We start from the raw sequence: 22,117 nt of genomic DNA, 5'->3' as shown, positions 1-22,117 counted from the left end.
TACAAGAAAAGCAAAATTTGTGGGAAAGTCAAGAGACATTTAAAAACACAGCAATGTGCTCACAGATAATGGGTAGGAAAGGTCTCTAAACCAAACAAGAATAATCAAGACTTTTACAGAAATTGATGCTGGTGCAGGTATGAACTCATCCCTTCTAAGCAGCAATGGAAAGGATATGGTCAGGGATTACCTGTATGCGAACTCCCAAACCGGCTAGCTAAACTCACTAGAGAAGCTAGAGTGTGTATAGAGTAGGCTTCCTCTTCTATCATATGATCCATGCAAAGAGAAGCTAAAGAATTAATTATCTTTCATCCCCAGGAAGTGATCATCATTCAGAGATATCAACAAGAGAATAAGCTTCTCTTCTAGAACGTCTTTAAGCAAACTCAAATAAAGGAATTAAGAAAGAATCTCCCTTGAATTGACTTGTGTAATGTCGAGTAAGGGCCAAGGCTCAATGGGCATGGGCATTATGCCTTCCACTTGCGTCAAAGTTACAATCTTAAAATACAAAGTCCAGATTACACGCACATGAAACCTGAATGGGCAGAGACTGAACTTTTCCTTTACTCCCATGAGCAGTATGGGCATAACGCATGGCGTAGCGCATGCAGTGGAGCCCAGGTCTATAAATATCAGTGTGCTATGAGAGAAAGGCCCCCCCACCACATTATGAAGGAGGCTTTATCACTTTGGGTTATGCCACTTGCCAACCACTCATTGAACAGGACCAGCAAGAGCCAAGAGGCACGCTCGCTAAGTGGCCCATAGATGTCAAGTGACGCACTCCTGATGCCATCTCTGTGGAATACACTGCTGCTGGAGCAGTTCATGTTAAAGCAGAGAGTTCTATATTATCAAACTTGTTCCATTACTTATTTAACAAATGAAGGAGATGAAAGGGATTTCCCGCCTGTTACGCAACATGGCTTCCAGGGCAGAGGAAGATTACTCACCATTGGAGTTGTAGCCCCTGCACTGCCTCATGGGGTTTCCATGCCGAACATCCTGCCTCCTGCTTCGCCTGTGACAGAGAATAAAAGGGATGTTCAGAGGAGGCAGTCGGAAAGTGAAGAGGATAGATGTAATAAGTGCCAGCAATCAGGTGTGAACAGAAAAGCAAATAGGAAGAGTAAGGGAATGGAAGACGCGAGCTCCGATCGTTTCCAATTCACTGAGTAGGTTTTCTGCATCTGTCAGTTTTATTACTGGGTAGACACTTGTAAGAGTTGGATATATATAGATATATATATAGATATATATATATATATATATTCCACCAACAGTCCTGAACCACAGTAAATAATCAGCAGCAAACTCAGGTCATATGTATATACATACATACATATATATATACATATATATATATATACACACACACACACACATATATATATGTATACATATATATATATACATATATATATATACATATATATACATACATATATACACACACACACACACATATATACATATATATATATATATATATATATTTATATATATATCAGTGACAAAGAGATAGTGATAACAGTAAGTATGCAGGGTTGGCAGTGTTAGCTGGTGGCATTAGCTGCTTAGGACTGGCGGTGTTAGCAGAGGCCTTACTGGTAGTGGATTTACTGTTTAAGGTTGCCAGTGTTAGCAACAGGTATATACTGCTCCCAGAATACAAAATCAACAGAAACATACAATCCTCAGGCTGGATGTACTACTATTAATGTCAACTGTATCATGGTACAAGAATAGCAAGGGCAGATTTACTACTCCCCACTCCATCCACATACCTTGAAGATATATGTACCACTTAAGTACATATTTGTGAAGTTAGGTATAGAAAATTTACACTTCCTTACCTGTCAATATTTTATTTTAGATAGTCTTTCCTTGATATTGTGTCAAATCGATACTGTGGTATCGATGTTCAGGGGCAACAGTTCTATATTGTTTAGGACAGAAGGTACTAGCAGAAGCAGAGATCTTTCAGGGCTAGCAGTCTTAGCATCAAGTATATACTGTTGAGCATGTGAGGTACCCGCAGAAGCATAGACTACTCAGGGCTGGCAGTGTTAGCAACAGGTATATACTACTCAATAATTGTGGTATCAACAGAAGGGTAGACTTCTTAGGGCTGACAGTGTTGGCAACAAGTATGTACTGCTCAGGACAGGAGATATTAGCAGAATTGTAGACTTCTCTGGGTTGGCAGTGTTAGCAACACACTGGCGGTATCAACAGAATTGTAGACATCTTATGGCTGGCAGTGTTAGCACCAGGTATATAATGCAAAGGACAGGTGGCATTAGTAGAATCAGACTTCTCGGGGTTGGCAGTATTAGTAGCAGGTATATATTACTCAATACTGGCGGTAGCAACAGAAGTGTAGACTTCTTATGGCTGGCAGTGTTGGCAACATGTATATACTGCTCAGGACAAGTGATATTAGCAGAATCATAGACTTCTCTGGGTTGGCAGTGTTAGCAACACACTGGCGGTATCAACAGAAGTGTAGACTTCTTATGGCTGGCAGTGTTGGCAACATGTATATACTGCTCAGGACAAGTGATATTAGCGAAGCATAGACTTAGAGGCTAGCAGTGTTAGCAATAGGCAAATAATTCTCAGGGCTGACAACGGCAGCAGCGGGTAGATGTCACTCAGGAATACCAGTATTTGAACAATTGATTATATGCTGTTCAGGGTTGGTAGTGTGAATCCATTCCTCAGTTTTGGGTTTGGCTATATGCTGCTTAGGGCGGCGGTGTGTATATACTTCCCACAGTGTTAGTGTGGCAGTTGTAGTGGTGGGAATACAGGGTCCAAAGCTGCAGTTCTGTGGTGGTTATAGGCGCGAAGGGCTTACAGCATCATTATTAGCTGGCATGTGCTGAACAGATGTTTCAATGAGTAGAGACAGCTAAATGCTGGATAATTACTGCTCATGACTCATAAAGCTGGTAATGAGTATACGCGGATCTGTGATATAATAATTAGCCGTGGTTAAACAAATGTGAGAACTGGCAAATGCTATGGGTTGTATGCAATGCTCAAAGATTGCAGAGTTTATTGCTACAGGCTGCAGTGTACATATTCAATCACACATTACTTAGTACACAAAAAGGTTTAAAATTTCACACGGTCTTCTTTCCATTCAAAGCTCTGTTTGCAGTTTGTGGTGGTGGCTTGCCAGCTTACCTTTTGGAGGATGCGGAGTAGCGTGAGCAGGACTTGCCATCCCAGGCGCAGTAGGGGTCTCGGGCGAGGCAGCAGTCTGCACAGACTTCTCCATAAACATCGCAGCGATGGAGGGCCAGGTGAGTGACTCCGACAGCAGAAGCCACATAGAGTTGTTGCTATAAAAAGATTGAGACAGAGAGCATAGTCAGAAGAACTTCACTCACAGTCAAACTATGGATCGTGTAGTAGCAGTAATTGTAAGAAACCTGCAATTAGCCTTCTTTCCTTGGCAACACGGCCTACACAACATGTATACAGGATCTTTCAAAGTAATTATTAACTTTTTGCCATATCAAAACCTAAAGTTTTTCACCCGGTTCCTTAATCAAATTCTAAACCTAGGCCCAAGGACTGACTGATCTATAGAGCAATCGGACCGTACCCAGAGTACTGGTCTGACAGGTTGGTGTATGGGCCGGTTTTTTGGCTGTTTGTGGGACAGTTTTATGGCTTGGTGGTCATATTTTTACTGTTGTTTTCTCGGATATTAAAAAAACATTGCCTGCAGCAAGCTCGAATCCATGCAGTCTTCCATACTTTGCAAAACACTTATATAGCGTGTCTTTACAAGTTCAAAACTACCCCAACTTGCAAACAAGGGCCACTTTTAAAAGTATTTGAATTCACTAATGTGGGCACTTTTATTTTGGTCCCCAAACCGATTTTCTGTTTCAGTCTGACCCTGTCTAGTGCTAGTGACCACCAGATTGAGTAAAACAACTACATTTCCAATTGGCAACAGTGAAATCGTCAAATGAGTTAACCAGTTAAACCGCCCTATGCCCCATCAAGATCTACACATAGCCATGGCCATTAACTAGAGCCACTATTAGCAATTTTGGAGAACATATAGATAAGATGGGAAAGGGTAAGTTAACTGGTATCTATTGAGTGCCCCCGTCTGTTATGCATTTACAAGCTTACCCTCTTTGAAGAAATGGTCATCGTCTTAATGGACACTGGGACCTGGAGTAGAAGAGACACAGAGATAACCTTCAATATTTTTCAAACTGGACGGAGCCTAACATTTCCACATACAGTCCACAAGCTAATTTTTTTAAATTAAAAAATCCGATCTCTTAACATGCTCCACTGCTAGTCCATGATTCACATTCTCATTGTCTATTTGCACAGAAAAGTAAGCTTTTGTTATGAAGGTCTCTGCGTGAGTGGGGGCTGCATTATTATATGGTTGCATAAGATTTTAAACAATACAAATGAGTATCACCACTTTCCACTCAAAGGATATCATTACTTGGCTTACAGGCATGCAAACAAATTGAGGCTTAGCATAATACTGCTCAAAGTTTTAGGGAAGAAGAGGTATAAATCTAGAACTGCACCATCCTAAGTGAGATAATTTCTCTCCGTCAACGAAGATGTGCAGTATTCCAGTTCAAAGGCAAGGACATGACTTGTGCATGTGTGAAGAATTATTTTGTACCGGCTCAGCACTCAGATGTTCCTTTTGTTGCAGCTTGGCTCTAACCTGGCTGTATTTGGATTACGTTGACTCACTTGTAATATGGCTCCAGCTGCCCCGTAGCTCACATAGTCCCAACTTTTTGACAGATGGTCAACCACTCCTTTTTGGTGGAAGATTACCAAAATGTAAAAGGTAGTTAAGTTGCCAATGATGCTTTAGTGTGTGAATGCTCAAATGTTAACATGGTTGGGGACTTCGAGGACACCACAACCATGCTCTGTTATGCAATGGTTATCTGTGACTGACTGTATTCAGTGTAACATGACATTAATAGTGTACAACTGCTGAACGGTCATTGCTTGAATACTTGCAAATCAGAACAGAGGAACAGGCACCTGGTATTTTGACCTATGATTGGGAGTGACAGAAAAGCCACCTTAATCTGGGAATTTCAAATTACCCAAAGGCAACCAATTGTTTCACCAGTGCTATTCCAAGAATATGTAACTTTGTTGTGCTTGCGGTTTAAAATCACACCTTTTCTGATGTGCTTCAGAAGATGCTGACTAGAATAACTATGACCTCACATTTAGTTGAGTGATATTTTAATGAGCATGCTTTTCCAGAATATCTTCTCTAGTCCCAAGGAGCTTGCTTGTGTGTTTTGCTGGGTTTCTTATTAGGGCTCCTCCTTCACTAAGAAAAGAGGACCAAGCTTGTGAGTGAATATTCAGAACGCAAACCAGCGATGGGTGGTAAGCAATCTCTCATCCATTTATTCTTGCTCCCGAGTAGTCCAAAAAGTTCATTTTTGAACATTACTCTATTATGAAAGATTTTGTGTTTTGGGCAGGGAGGACCAATGAGTGGGCATGAATGATATGCGACATGTAATGGCGATAGTTCAATGCAGGTTAGGCGTGCCGGCTGTTAATGGAGCAACCACCCTCAGTAAACTCACCAAACAAGTGAGAAATAATGGAATCAACTTTCCCTTAAGAACAAGCATTGCACCACTCTTAATAACTTGCAGTTCAGGTCATCCCTGACTTGAAGGGCAAGATGTTTAAATGGTGAGATGAAAGAACACTTCTAGCATTTGTTGTGGTTGGGTGCCATACCCCAGTCATGAAAACAGTAAAAACGCAGTCTGGCTAGAGGAGGGTTTGGGCTGTGGGAATGGATTTGTGTTTTTGCTGGGACACAAAGTAGAGAAATCATATGGACTAGGCTCATTGAAATTTTGTATAGGGCTGAAAAAAGCAAATATACGGGGCCCTACTAGACAGAATACTATGCTTTGTTGAGTAATATAGATCCTTCTTGGTAGTGGTAGGTCAACTAATAAACAAGTGAATGGCTGGGCTCTGTTTCTAGAAGTTCAGAACACATACAAGGTAGAGAAAAAGACCAATTCATCCTCTAAGGATACGCTTAGACCTGTTGTCATCAAGTAAATGCTCCATGCACAACAGTTTGATAGTTATTCCTGTGTGCGTAAGGGCAGGCTGTTCATATCTCTTCCTGTGTTGATTAATCAGCTTTACAATGACTACAGGCTGTTCATATCTCTTCCTGTGTTGATTAATCAGCTTTACAAGGACTGTACATTGAATAATGAATTATAAAAGCCCGATCCACTTTTCAGTGTGTTCCTTCATTTAAACCATGCCATCAAGGATCATGAAGTCAATTTTTGTTTGCCCATTTCTTAACAGAGGCATCTCTAGGAGAATCTTTCCATTGTGAAGAGCAGTCACACGGTCAGCCAAACCATATATAAAACAGAAAACATTTTTACATGGGCGTGGGATAGTATTAATACACCAAAACAGCGGGCAGATTGAAAGGGAAATTCTGAAAAGCAGCTCAGACCTTGAACACTTCCACCTCTTCCAGGATGAGTTCTTCTGTCTCCAAGTCGTCCTTCGGGAGCACAATCACTTTCTGTACAGTTCCCTGATCTGGAAGATAGAAAGAGGTCACTATTTAAGGCACAACTGAAGCAATTCTTAACTCACTAATAACTTACATGGCAATAGTTTCCTAAAAAGTGGGTCAATAATACTAGGATAGAATTGCATACCACTCAATGTTCACATGCCCGGTGATCTAGCGGAGACCCAATTTTGGGAAACGTTCTGCTTGTAAGCAAATGCATACATACATCATTTAATTTATCTGCTGAGGTATTCATGAAAACGAAAAATGAAGTTGCTTTTGGCCTGATCAAATTCTTGAAAGTAATGTGAGGTCGTCTGCATGTTATTCTGCACTACACACAACCTGGAACACATTCCTATTTGGCAGTCATGTGAACATTATGTTTCATGGATTCACTTATGAGTCAAAAGGAGAGTTCTCTGCCCATTGTCGGGCCAATAATAGCTATGGACAGCTGTGGCTTATCCAATAGATTTGCCATTAGATACAACAAATGAATCAATAGAAACCAACAATGACAGTGGAGGAAACAAGAGACCGACAGTTATCCTGGGCATACAGGAGGCCAGATCTGTAAAGGTGCAAACAAGAAGGCACACTAAGTGTAGATTTGCCACAAGGAAAACAAGCATTTGAAATGCTAGCATGCCTTGCTTTAACGTGCTGCACCCTGCACTTTCACAGATACACCGCTTTCTTTCCACTGACGTGAGCAAAGTCTTCCTACGGTGAAAGGAAAATGTGCCAGAACCAAGAAACAGCAAGTGCTTGCTCTGATATGACCTAACACGGGTACAACCAGCAATGCATGAGAAGAGGAACAAAGTCTGTGAGAAGACACATAGGGCAGAAGTAGAGACCTGAGATAGTCAGGACACGTGCCTTGTGCACTATGCACTATCTAGTCTTAAACAAGATCAGTTTATTTACTAGTAACTTGTGGAGGAAGTCTATCCTGGGATTTAACTAAAGCATACGGAGGTACATTTAATAACAAATATGGCTACTGCATTCTGAAGGTGAAAAACAGGATATTTGGGTAAGCAAAGAATGACTGCATTCCCATAATCCAAACTGGATGAGAAAGCTAACTGGAACGCAAGATTTCTCCCTTCAACTCTGAGAAAAGGATCATTGTCCTTAAGCTCTTCAAAAGGCAGCAACATTAGCCGCTGGCGGCCTGGGTGCGCATTGATGCACAGCATAGGGTCTTCGAGTGGGGTCCAGGGCTTTCGGACAGAATAGCATTATACGCGGACGATGTTCTGTTCTTTCTCACCTCCCTGGACAGGTCGGGCCGCGGCGGCTGCGTATCTTACAGATATTCAGGGAAACTTCAGGGCTATACATGAACCCGAATAAATCTACGATATGGGTCCTGGGGGGTTGACAGTGGTTGGGAGCGTGGGCTGCGTCGGTTCCGCTGGCGGTAGGAGGGTTGAAATATCTGGGGTTCTTCCTGTCTGATGAGCCGGCGGTGTCCTGGGAACGCAATCTGGTCCCGGTTTGGGAGCGCACCCTGGCAGATCTTATGGTCTGGTCCCGTATGACTTTGTCCATATATGGTAGGTCGGCGATATATTCAAGATGGTGGTGCTCCTCCGCCTCCCTTATCAACTGCAGAATCACCCATATCAGATCTCACCCCGATGGTTCCGGCGGCGAACGCAGTCCTGGGACAATTTCTGTGGGAGAGGGACAGCGCGAGAGTGGCGCTGCGTACATGTTTCTTGTCTACTTACTCTGGAGGGCTGGCCACATCGGATGTCCTTTCCTACTATCAGGCCTCTCATCTGCTGGTCCTCAATGAGTGGTGGTACGGAGACAGAGGGGACCCGCAATACGCAGTTGAGAGGCGGCTTATTGGACGTCACTCTTTACACACCCTGTTGTATTCCGCACCACTACGGAGGCCTCTGCCACCAGTCACATGGTGGTCTTTTACATTTGGAGACAGACGCTGCGTAGGATGGGGTGGTGGAATACCTTAACTTGTGAGACCCTGTCTTTGGGACAATGGACGTCTGCCTCAGCTGGCAGCACTGCAGGGTTTCCGGGGGTGGGACGCAATAGGCATCTCGGTACTGGGCGATGTTGTAAAGGATCTGACCCGTAAGTCCTTTCAGGACTTGCAGGAGGAGTATGATATGCCGCGAGCCCAATTCTACCGCTATTTACAGTTTAGGCATGCCCTTGCCCCTAGTCTGGAGGGCCTGGGGTTACTCCCGGATTTTAGCCCCATTGAGGCGAAGATCTTCATGGGGGACCTTCCGGACCGTAAGATCTCCCGCATTTACCAAACATTGGTCATCCATTGTTCCCCCGACCTACAGAGGCTCAGACTTGCATGGGAGGCAGATATAGGGGAACTAGAGGAAGAGGACTGGGTTGAGGCCCTAGCGAGCCCGCGAGGAGCAGCAATAGGAACACGCTTGCGGTTAGTGCAGTTTAAATATCTACATAGGGTGTACTTCACCAGGCAACGTCTATGGAGGGCAGGATTGATTGCGTCGCCTGAGTGCCTTCGCTGTCAACGGGAGGAGGGTACGCTCCTCTACACAGTCTGGGACTGCCTATCATTGCATAGATTTTGGAGAGAAGTATACTCATGCTTGTCCGAGGTATTAGGCTGGGAGCTCCCCTTTACATCGCGCTTGGCCCTGCTGCACGTCATGGAGGTAGTGGGGGGTAACCGTTACAAACAACATCTTCTGCTGTTAGGCCTTACACTAGCGAAGAGAGACATTGCTAGGGCCTGGAAGGCACCCACGTCCCTATCTGTGGCGGTTTGGAAAAACGGGCTAGACTTCTCCATGGGGCTTGAACAACCAGTCTTCCTGGTCAGGGGATGCCCCTGTAAGCACTACAAGATATGGCACAGGTGGGCGGATTACCGTTGATAGACCTAGACCCGCCACAGGAGGTGTAGGCACATTTGCCGATCTGATACATATACATCCCCCATGGCTAGACAAGGGGCGGGGCGGGTTGACCCGGAGGGACTGTGATTTCTAGGTGTGCAGTGACTGCATGGATGGCTGTGTGTGACATGGACGCAATCTGGGGGGGGGGGGTGTTATAATGTGGTTTGTTTATTGCACATAAAAGTCAAAGTGAATTGAACGTGTATTTGATATGTGCAGCAATCTCTGGATTGCAGGGGCCTGCAAGTTATGTGACACTTGACAAATACAATTTGTTTAAAAAAAAAAAAAGTCTGCAACATTTACCAGTGATCTTGCAGACATGAAGACAAGATCAATGTTGATAGAAATAACAACATTTTGGTCATATTAGCCTTTTTCAAAAGTGAGCCAAAAGCAAGTGACTACTAGAGGTCCCGATCTTAAGATGACTCACAAGAGTAAAACCTCTATTTTATAGGAATTCAATTTCAAATGGTGAATGGTCATTCAAGATGTGACTAGTATAAGGTAAAAGTCAGAGTTACTAGTAATTTGTAGTTTCAAAGTGCAGCTAAAAAGCAAAGCCAAAAAAAAAATTACAGCATCTAAAAGGAGTCAAATAAATGTTAAACACAAAAAAAATTACGTGATTCTTTACTTTTATAACGGAAAAGTAATTTAATACACACACACAACTAAATACTAAAAATAAAATTACAAATGTACACAATGAAAACAAGACCTGCTAGCACCACCTGAACTAGAGTTCTTGATAGAAATCTTAGTAATAAACAATGCATACCCCTCTCTATGGTGTTTGACAAGGAGCTCATAACGTAATGATCTTCTTATAGCAGTTGCCACTGAGCTCTCAATGTGAAATTATTTCCTGTTGCATTTGTCATAAAGTTCCCAAAGTATAACCTGACTTTCAGTGTAATGAGGTACAGCAGTTCAATGCTGAGTCGGGTTGGAGTTGGGGGCTAGAAACTCGGAACTTATATAAATAACACCTAATACTTTTCTTAACAATGGAAAATGACTTTAATGCACATAAACCAAATAGTATACTCAAAATGACAGATATTTACAAGATTTCAGGTGGAATTAAAAATTGGATCCCCTTCTTTAGATGCCTTGCAGATTACCAATTATGTATCCTAAAGATATTTCACTGGGGGCAATTCACTTTGTAAATGAAGACTGCTCCCATTATCTGTGAGGTATCATACGACAATTGGTTCAGCCAGGAGGCTCGGATTGTAAAAGACTGCAATGATCTTTTTGGGGGCCTTTTAGAAAATACGAGGATTTCACAAGCAAAAAAGGTTACAACTAAAGGCTTGTCAACACAATTATCAATTAAGTAAGCCTATTGACCTTAACACGAACATAAACCTTGTCATGTGTTACATGCCTAGAGAGATCCATCTTATATTTTAGGCAGCCCCAAATAATACAATGATATGAACTTTACCCCATCCTGTAGAGGCACAAAGCATTTACCGTGGCAGACCTAGAAATGGATCTTTGTACTAAAGCTCTTCCTACTGTATTTGTCATCTTCAAAATGTAAAGATTCTTCCTACTTCCTATTGTATGTGTAAGATGGTTCATGATGTAAAGGCCCTGTCTAGGGTGTTTGGCAAGGTGTTCACAGTCCAAAATACCTTCCCATTATGTTTGGCAGAGATTTCACAATTTAAAGCCACCTTGTATGTTTTTTGGCAAAAGGCTAATTGTAAAACCCCTTCCTGTAATATTTATCGAGAGTTCACAGTGTGAAACCCCTTCCTACTGTATTGGTATCTGGGTTACACTATGCAATGGCCCTTCCTACCAATAAATTCAATAGAAAGGGTTTTTGCATAGCGACCTCCTTGCCAACCACACTAGAAATTAGTTTTATATTGTTAACTGTGGCCAATATAATAGGAACGCGTTCTACAATGTAAATTGTCTAGCAACTTCAATAGAAAGGAAAGGAACGGGATTTTACATTGTGAATTCTGACAAATACAACATCGATGACGTTTATATTGGGAATTGTCTGGCAGGCAATATATGAAGGGGGTTTACATTGTGAACTCTGTAACAAACACCAGAGGAATGGGTTTTACATTTTCTTTAACCTGAGGTGTGTGTTAATGTAGCTGTCAGCATCTGAATCTTTTCTTAGGCAGACTAATCAGTGGGCATCCATGTTAGACAATTCTTGTCTCCTGGCTTTAACACAGTGTAGGAACACTCCACCCATTAAATCCTATTGGCTTAAACATATTTTTTCCACAATAAATCATTTTGACCAACTATCTGTCTAGGTCATTAGATTTCATATTAAACCAATAAAATCTATTTTATCTGATATAACGTTTTCCAATTAACTAACCCTGCCTAAAGCTTTGATCATTGTTTGTCATAACAGACTCAAGCCTACCCCACAGAGCAAAATCTGTGCACTGCAAGCACTCTTTACAGTAAAAGCACACAACTTCCGCCCAATCAAATCATATAGGTGAAAGGTTTACATGTGTGTGAAACCAAAACCCCTCTTCTCAGCAGTGCTGCTTAAAGTTATTTTTCGGTTGATCACATAAGGCAAGCTACAGCTGTGCGGCCAACCCAGACCTAAAAAATCCAGTTAAGCTAAAGTTGAACTATACTGATTAAGCGAGAGAAAGGCCACATAAAATGCAATAGAACCATAAAATTCTATTTCCTAACAGTACCAACATGGAAGGCTGCAGAGGCCAAAAACTTCAACAGAATCCCATACGTTCAAGAGAACCTTCTACAGCAGAGGTGGAAGTATTCCACTTTATGGCCCGATTGTTGCCACTTTGAAGCTACATCAAAAAGCACAAACAAACAAAAACGAGGGATAGAAATATTGGGCAGGTGAACGTTCAACGGGTGAGGCCCCGAGCTGCAGGACATCTCATGCCACTGAGCTGGACAGGCATCACAAGTAGAGCTTGTACTATACACATAGAGAAGACTCAAGCTGCAGCATGGATGGTCTTTAACCACAGAAGTCATCAACAGCTGACAATCTGTTAGCATTCAGCCAGCGAGAAAGAGAATATCAACTGCAGCAGAGTTGGTAAACAGACAGAAGAAAAGGACATCAGTTGCAGTAACACTGGAAACATTCAAAGTGCTCATAGGGTGTAGTTGGGGACATTCAAAAGAAGTACAAGCAAAGCAAGACACACCCGACTAGAAGAAAAACTGTAGCAACAATACTGGCATTACTTCATCACTAATGCCACGAGGCGCCCCATAAGGCTTAACATGTAAACAGATAAATATCAGCAGAGACGGACTGGTAGGACATAAGTACAATAGATGGCTTCAGTTTTAGCAGAGCTCTCAACATTTAATCAAATAGACCACTGGCTGCAGACAAAGCAGCACTATTGAAATAGAGATGCCACCTGCATCTGCTGCGCCGGCAGCTTCCTACCCTGAGAGGATCCCTTATCAGCACAAGTGGCAACAATCAACAGGAGAGCTTGACACTGAACTTGAAATACTGATTGTGAGAGACTATTAGAGGTAACGAGGCGGCTACATAAAATAAGCACTGGCAAAGTCAACAGACATGGCATTGACTGCCACGTTTTGGCATTCTCAGTGCTTATTTTATTTTTTACATGGTTTTTGACAGAACATGCATTGCCCTAGTAGCCCTTGGCACTTTGTGCTTAGGAGTACTCCCTGTGAATTACCCAATAAAGTTAGCCAATGGCTGAAGTGCGCTGACCCATTGTCCCATGCTGTGGTGGACGGACCAAAAAAGTGAATGACACAACAGATCAAAGGATGAAGAGTGCTGGCATCAAAGCCCTTATACATACATACATACATATATACATACATATATATATACATATATATATATATATATATATATATATATATATATACACATATATATATATATATATATATCCACCACAAAGTTTGCCTGTGAAGAGAGGACACCACGCAGTAGAGTTCTGTGTATTGCTCTTTATCCCATCAGAGGCACACACAGGGACCGGCAACCACGGCACTGATACTTCCCCCTTCCGACGCGTTTCGTGCTGCAGAAGCACTTAATCATGGAATGCTGGGGTTCTGGTGATTGAAACCAGCTTAGTCCGCTCCCACCAGATGACCACTGTTACTCCGCCCCCATGGGCGGCGCCTCTCCTGAGGCCTTTCTGGTGGATATTTAGCGGCTTGCCTGAGCCGCGAGAAGGACCCTGCTGCGTGTTGCGCAGTCCTGCTGGGATGTCACGAGGCGTTTCAGCATTGGGGCAGACGAGTGCATTTCGTCGGGACAAGTGGCATCACAGAGCACGGGCAACTTTGTGCAGACCCATTTGGGATTTTATACAGTCAATATGGGCTTGAATACAGCATCTTACTTTAAGAATAATGCGTGCACTACGATGAACAGCAGGCCTCAGGAGAGAATCTGAAGGTGTGCAGGCGCGCCCACTGGGGTTTCATTCATGAAAGCACTACATCACCCAGAAGACCCAGCAAGAGGCCATGCCTATTAGAGCAGGTGATGCGACACAGAAGTGCTTTTCAGTTTAGCGCTTGCACTAACCAGTTTGCCGTTACAGGCCACTGATGAAAGGACGATATCCTGATACGCGTCTGGCGTTTTTAAAGCGAACACTTTTGTTTCCCTGGTTTTATTCCTGCTGGTAGGCTGTTTCACCATTAAAAGTGGGCGAACACTTACCTTTGTGAGGCTGCATTCTCAAGGGGATCTGCAATAGTTTTGGATGTGAGGCGGCCGTCCGGGCGCGAGAATGCGCCTGTCGCTCCGGCGGATCCTCGACGGCGTCCGGGTGGCGCTGTTGGTATGGAGCAAAGGGCGGAGCTGGACTCGAGCAGAGGATGCCAGCACCAAACCCCGGTTGACAGCCTACAAAGCGGGGCAGGAACTTCCAAAGAAACACGCAATCAATTTGGCTTACAATCTGAAGGTGTGCAGGCGCGCCCACTGGGGTTTCATTCATGAAAGCACTACATCACCCAGAAGACCCCGCAAGAGGCCACGCCTATTAGAGCAGGTGATGCGACACAGGAGTGCTTTTCAGTTTAGCGCTTGCACTAACCAGTTTGCCGTCACACGCCACTGATGAAAGGACGATATCCTGAAACGCGTCTGGCGTTTTTAAAGCAAACACTTTTGTTTCCCTGGTTTTATTCCTGCTGGCAGGCTGTTTCACCATTAAAAGTGGGCGAACACTTACCTTTGTGAGGCTGCATTCTCAAGGGGATCTGCAATAGTTTTGGATGTGAGGCGGCCGTCCCGGTCGCGAGAATGCGCCTGTCGCTCCGGCGGATCCTCGACGGCGTCGATCTGCAATAGTTTTGGATATATATATATATATATATATATATATATATATATATATATATATATAGGGTTTTTTTTTCAAAAAGGGTTTCATCATATCTAACCCACAGCTCAAATTTACTGCAGAATAGTGGGAAAAGGAAGCAAAGCAGCACTACAGGGATTTTTTATTTTTTTATTTATTTCACCAGTGCATACAAAGGACAGTGTGTATATACATATATATATATATATATATATATACACACACACACACACTCATACACACAACACACACACTCATACACATATACAAACACACATATATATATATATATACATACACACACATACATACACCAACACACACACTTATATATACATACACACGCACACACATACAAATACACACACATAATTTAGTACCATCTAAACTCCTTTGTTAATACCAGACCTAAAATTAAAAAAAAGGCGGCTCCAGAGGAATATTCAAGACCATCCACTGCAGAAAGGCTGGCAGCACAAGAGGCAATCCCAGTATTTAGATTCTACAGGTCATTTTGTGTTCTTGGTTTCAGACTTGTGTGGTGAGAAGGATGTGGTTAGTGGAGAAAGAGAGCAGGAAGCGGGTGTCCCAATCCAATACAACAGGTGGAAACCATGATCTTTAAAAGGTCATCTGGAGGCAACAAGTTATTCATCCAACTATGAACAGCTGCAGCAGCAGTTCCACAGCGAACCTGATCTTTCTCTGGCCTGCGCCTCTTCCTACCATCGTAGATACGAAAATCTTCTCCTCTGGCCCAAGAGACCTATGCCCACCGACTGCCAAGGGCCACTTACTCATCTAGGAAAGATGGTCGGCACCATGCACCCACTCGCTGTTCACTCTGCCCTTTAAAACGACCAACAGATGGCAACTGAAAAATAAACTCCATCAAAGCAACGGATGATCATCGCTACACGAGGTCCCCCGCCATTTACGCATGGATCCAGAGCTGCATAACAGCTTTTAGAGCTTTGTGCCCACACATGGAGAGACTTGCAGCTGCTCTTTGGGTGAGCAGCTAGAGTGACAACATGGGGGAAAACAAGTAGAAAACCCTAGTTTTGCTCCTCCGCAGTTTGTGAAACAAAGACAATAGCTAAACAGAAATCTTAATTTGAGAAGCAGAACAGCTTTGCAAGAATGGGCCAGGTGCAACTCATCCTGTATATGCCTGTACCGTATATGGGAGTTAGGCCAGAACAAAGATTGTTGGTGCTCTACTAAACGTTGACATTCATCTTTATAAATGCAGCGTGTAAAGAAAGGCTGTGTCCCCACCGAACACAGTGGTCGTGTTGCCTAGGCAGCCCTCTTGTTTTCACTGCCCTAGAACAAGGCCCATGTTTAGGGGCATCGGAAATTGCATTGAGAGAAAGGGGAGTGCTGAAAGTGGAGAAACAGTGGAGCAAGTTAATGACAAAAACAATAACTGGACTCAAGAACAGTAAGGTGAAAGGAGTCAAAATAGGCCAGTTTTTTTCTCGACTTGAAATATTTTTTTTATGAGAAGTAGTCGTGTAAAAAGAGTTTTCCTCTATGGGTGCCATGACCGAGCTTGAAAATGGAGTGTCCATTCCAAACTTGTAATCCCCATGCCTCTTCCCAAATGTGTCTCTCTCCTCCCATTCATGCACTCCCTTCCACCTCAAATGTCTCAGATGGGGGGGGGGGCTGTGGAGCGCAATATATCCACCCATTTTCCTTCAGAAAGAGACTTCCCAAGTTTTAAATGTCTCCTCCCCCACTGCTCATGGCAAAAAGCCATCCAAAGCTCAGAAGAAAATGTCTTTGCCCAAGTTCGTCCTCAGAAGTTACTCTATCCGGCACTAAGGGCAGAATCCTCCACTCCTGTGACCCTCAAAGTCGGTTCCCTACAATGCATGTCAGAGGTACTTCAACTCATCTCACACTGCTCCAGAGGTGATTCTCCCACATATGGAGGATGCAGCTGGCTCTGTCAGGTTCTTCCACACGGCACTGACCGAGAAAGGGGGCTTTAAATAGAGTTTCTTTCCCTGCAGTGGTCTCTCCAGCACTATGAAAGTGGAGCTCACCCATACTTGGTCTCAATAGGTGCTCGCAAAGCTTTTCATCCTCTAGTTCTCGAAATGTTAGTGCTGGGAGGACAGAAGCTGCACCAATATTGGTCCGTTTCCATCCATCTTTCAGGCACTGAAGTGGTCTTCGTTCCCTCTTATCCTTCCACGGCTCTCTCTAAACATGACGAAAAGGGGCCTCTGCTTTTGCCACTTTTGCATGGCCTAATACTGTAAGATGTTGTGCTTCTGCCACCTGCTTCGGCCTGGAAGGGACCCCACATGTTGCTGGGCTTGTGGAAACTCTTGATGGAAAGTATTCTTCCAAATCTCTGTTGGATTAGGAAGTATTTTGTTGGCTGTCACTTATTCGAAGCAAGCTGGGGCCAGCTGGCGTGGTGCGCCCTCTGGTCCAGTGCTGCAAAGAGGCCTTTTTTATTGCACTCACAAAGGAACGTACTAGCAGTGCAATGGCAAAAAGACTGCTTGGCGTAAAGTGGAGTGCAGTGTACTTTGAGATGATTTGTTTCCTGCTTCTAGCAGCTGCAGAAATCTTTTTGTCATTTGTCAGAGACCCAGATTGCATCCATTTCCTCGCCTTACAAAGTTCACTTTTAATATCCTGAAAGTCACTTTACCCAGGTTCTCCTTAAAAGAGCCCTGCCCAGAATAATTTGCAATATATCATCTTATTTAATATCATTTAAAGAGGTAGAGGGATCCCCGTGGCTATTTCGGTTTCCTGTGCTGTTCCTGCTTACACGGGTTCTGATCCCAAGGCGTGTACTCTGCATCTTTACAGTGGGGTTAAATACCAAATTCATGATTATTTTTTTGCTTCCTGGAATTACAATCAACTTTTTTTACTGGAAACTCCCAAGTCTGGCTGTGAGCACATGCACCAGCATTGCAACCCAGATTTCACTCAGCAAGGAGATTTAAGTACATTCCATGGTATGTTTTTGGAATATTTTACTGCTTGCATTCACTACAGGTATAGAGATTCTGATAATTCAAGGGGATAATTCTCAGTAAGAGAGTTTTAACGGTGCTGCGAGGGTGGGCAACTGTTGCCAAATAAACACTTGTATAGAATTTGTTTTTACTTCCACATCGCCTCTTACATTTGTAGCGCCAAAAATCCTTCTGAAAGATATCACTGGGTCATTCGCTTGATGTACCAAACATAACGAATTTCCACCGTCTTCATCATGGATGTGGCAATGGGTGCCAATTAGGAGTAGCCAGGGACAGTTTGCGCTTTGGTACCCCTGCACTACTACTAAACCTCCTGTTCTTCAGCGGTCATGAAAGCAGTGACTGGAATAGAATGTAAGAAGAGCACTACGAGCCCCATTTACTCTCTCTAACTTCTACTCCTTGGTATTTCCCTAACTCCTGAGCAGCCAATATTAGTATGCCAGGGACTTAGGGTAACAAGGGAGTCAACAGTATGATGGCAAAAGGGATCAAAGGGTGCATAATGTCAATCTCACTAGCCCTGGCATTTTGATGAATCAACGTCAATGGGGAGCGGGATTTTGGAAATGGAGATGGTTGCATGATGGGAGCATGCATGGCTAAACCATGCTTGCCTCTACCATGCTGCCCCAAAAACGAATGCGTCTTAAAAACGAATTCCTTTACCATGCCTGTCTTTAGCACGCATGTCTTTACCATGCAATTTCTTGGTAAAGGCATGACTGGTAAAGGGATCTTCATGGTAAAGATCACACCACTGCCCTCCCTGCCCTGAGCCCTAAAACCGTACTAAAAACTACCCTGACCCACAGACCCACCAGTGAGCCCTAAAACTGCCCCTAGCTCTGAAAAGTGTCCCTCCCTCCCTGAGCCCTAATTTTCGCCTAAGTCCTAAAAATGTCCCCGACCCAGCGTTAAAACGGACCCTCACGCCCTGAAAACTACTCCTGCTCCTCTGCCTTCAGCTCTAAAAACCAAACCTCACCCCAGCAAATTACCCCGACCCCCCTACATCTCAAAACCCAGCACAACCCCTACTTACCAGGCCGCGTCCTATCCCAATCCCACCTCATCCTGTGCCCACCTATCCGTGCATCTAGACCGTGCACTGCCTTAACCATGCATATGCGTGGTTAAGGCAAGCAGCATTCCAATTGCGGGGAAACAGCACATGTGGCTCAGTCCATGTTGTAAAGGCCGTTTACCAATGGAGATACAACTTTGGAACGGACACCAGTTTAAGTATCGTCATGGTGCCCAAAAGAATGTTCTTCCTACAAAATTCTTCAGAAATTACGTTTTCAAATGAAAATAAGTTGCATGTGTTAATGCAACTTGTCTTTCACAATTTTTGAGCCCAAGTAATTATTTTTCGTGTCCTTTCCATGCTCCACTGATCTGCCTTCTATATACTACCTATCCCACCTTCTAGCATCATTCAGAGTGAATCAGCCGCAAAGCAGCAATTGCCTACATGCCAGACACACTGGCCTGCTCTCCCTTTCTTCCAGTTTAGTCCCAAGGATCGTGCCTGTTGTAAGCTCCTCTTTTATTCAACCGCTCTATGGAGCAAAGATTTCCCCGGTGGTAAAGCCCTGTTAGAGAAGATGTATCTCCTTGTTGGTCTAAGCCTTGCAGTGAAGGAACTGTTCTCATCAGTGAGAAGGAAAATGTGTACCCACCTGTAACAATGATTTTGGAACATAGACTAGGTTCACAAGCTGTGTGTTATTCCACCTTCTAGTAGAAGGGACTGGAAAAACACAGTCAAGAACTTTTACAAAATAAGCAGTCCCTCCTAAATTCCTAAAGTGTTGGCAGGCAAATTCAAGAATGTTATCTTCCATATTCTTTATAAAGGTGTGTATATTCCAAGTGTGGAATTGCAATTAGAGTGTCTGCATTATGTTTATCTCATAGTCTGCAGATTAATAAGGAGTCTACATAGCAATTACTTTGTTTTAAATCAAGAAAGCAGTTACCCCTTTGGGTCTTATTCTGACAGCCTCTATTCTCCTTAAGATAGAAGCCCAAAAAAGGTAGCAATACTTTTTTTAAACTGCCTCAGTTTGCTGCCACTGAGCAATCGGTCTGTTGATCCCTTTTTGCCTCTGCCACATCTATTTTTGGCACTTTCTCCATCTTCCAGTCTATGCTCACTGTCTGTTTGTCTTGTGTCACCTGGCTCCCAGATGTGTTTTTTCGCACTTCTCACCAGCTACTTACTCTGCACTAGGTAGCTTGTTCTTCCTGGACCTCTGGAGCAGTGCGACAGTGTTCTCACAAAAAGGTCCAGTTCTCTTGATCAGAATTGTGCAGTAGGCTTTAAACATTAAAGAGAATTGATGTACACCTTAGTGTGCTCTGGCTTGTATATTGTCAAATGTCTTACTAACTCTGTTGTCTCACCAAGGACATTGTGGTATTGTATAAATGCAGTTAAAAACCATGACACGTCCACTGATGCCAATGTTTTTCTGAAAAAAATATATAACAATGCCAATAGGACAATCAGCAGTGTGCCGAAGTCATGAAATCGATTTTGCTTTGCATCTCGTGCAACCCTCTTGCTAAGAACTTGCATACAGGGCACCTAAGTGCAGCAATACTTTGTGTACGTGGGCATCAACCCAGTTCCTTCCTGTTCTCAGACAGTTCCAAGTCAAAAATCTAAGTAATTTTCTTGTACAAAATGAGTGAAGAAAAATGGACAGCTCTTTTCCAAACTCTTCCTTACGGGGGTTCAGTATCGCAGTTTCCACAATTTGCATCCCCTTCTTAAGAGACTCGCGTGTTTGCTGTGCGTTTTCTACGAAAAGGACAGTATGGTTCGAGTCGATCGCAGAATAGGGAACTCAAAGTGCAGCAATTATCTGTGTCAAGTTAAACTAAGATTTGCCCCAATTTTGTTGTTGAGACGCTCGTTATTGATCCATAAAACAGCACCATCAGCATCCTTAACGTAAAATAAAATACATTCTTGTATGCGACAGCATCTTTGCCCTCGTGTGCACAGTGTGTATGATGCAGAGCACGTGGTCATTGTCTTGTTTTTCTGTAGCACTTTCCAAACCCATTGTGAGGCCTAAGGTGCTATTTATCAAAGGCAGTGAATTATGGGGGGGTGGGGGGGGGGAGTTTAGACTGGAAAATAAACATAACCACATGCAAACAGCAGAAGTCAAATGTTACAGAGCTAACCTTTAAAGACAGTGCAGATAACATTATTGCAATTTGGACCAAATCACTTGAGCGTAAGGAGGCTGTCCTCTTCCCACAGGTATGCTTACATATGCATCCTTCACGCTCCCCATGAATACCTGTGTTAAGTCAACATACGTTCCTAATCCTAATTTTAGGTGTGTTATATATGTGGTACCTGTTCCCAGGAAAAGCACCTCATAGCGCCCGTCAGCTGCATCCACTTGATCCACTGCGATAGTCGTGAACCTGTAGTTGACATTGGTGCGGATAACAAGTGGCTGTCGGTGCACTGGGTACACTGCGTTGTACATCATTGGGTGAGTACGCATGAAGTTGATCACCTCATCAGGATAGTCCTTCGTCGATTTCATGGATGGGGTAAAAGTACCACCTGGACACTAAAAGGTAAAAGGGAATCTAGGTGAGTGGAAGGCAATGAAAAGTCAGCTCAAGCACAAGAACATTACATGCAAACACACAAAAACATACTTGGTACAACACGACAATATTCCCACCCTTAAACAGGCCCATTGCAAAACACAACTACTGCAGACGTAGTACTACAAGTCCAATACAGGCAGGTCACAGTGCAGTCCAAGCAGGAAATGGAAGTGGCTGCTGCACACATTGTGTCACAGTGGCAGCATGCACAAAGGTTGTAACCTAGGTTAAGTGTGCATTTAACCCCTTCCCCGCGGGGCTAATTCCCCCGCTGTGCTGGGGGAGGGGGGCAAGCGCAGCTCCGCGGTGCTCATGACGAGCTCGGCTCATCATGCAGCACGGTGGAGCTGTGCTTATGACGAGCTGAGCTCGTCACGACCACGTCCGTTCCAAAGGAACGCCCAACACAGCAGGGGAATTATCCCCGCGTGGGCGCATGCAATGGTCATGACGAGCTCAGCTCGTCATGAGCACAGCGGGACCGTGCCTGAGCACGGAACGGAACCTCCTCAACGACTCCGGAACAAGGAGTTACGAAGTCAC

At 43.6% G+C, this 22,117-nt stretch overlaps 1 protein-coding gene across 2 annotated transcripts in view; it reads right to left on the bottom strand.

The window, feature by feature from the left end:
• SEMA3F (semaphorin 3F) overlaps window positions 1-22,117 on the bottom strand; it is a 329,656-nt gene that overhangs the window by 18,746 nt on the left and 288,793 nt on the right. For both annotated transcript variants that reach the window (XM_078661253.1, XM_078661252.1), the window contains 5 exons: window positions 21,309-21,531; window positions 6,545-6,633; window positions 4,168-4,209; window positions 3,202-3,359; window positions 960-1,027 (listed from right to left, as the gene is read on the bottom strand). In XM_078661253.1, coding sequence (XP_078517379.1) covers window positions 960-1,027; window positions 3,202-3,359; window positions 4,168-4,209; window positions 6,545-6,633; window positions 21,309-21,531 — 580 coding nt within the window. The remainder of the gene's footprint in view (window positions 1-959; window positions 1,028-3,201; window positions 3,360-4,167; window positions 4,210-6,544; window positions 6,634-21,308; window positions 21,532-22,117) is intronic.

Source organism: Lissotriton helveticus, chromosome 9 (genome assembly GCF_964261635.1).
Source record: "Lissotriton helveticus chromosome 9, aLisHel1.1, whole genome shotgun sequence".
Classification (NCBI taxonomy): Eukaryota; Metazoa; Chordata; class Amphibia; order Caudata; family Salamandridae; genus Lissotriton; species Lissotriton helveticus.
Note: the sequence above shows the minus strand (reverse complement) of the source record. Positions and strands in the feature narration are given on the sequence as shown.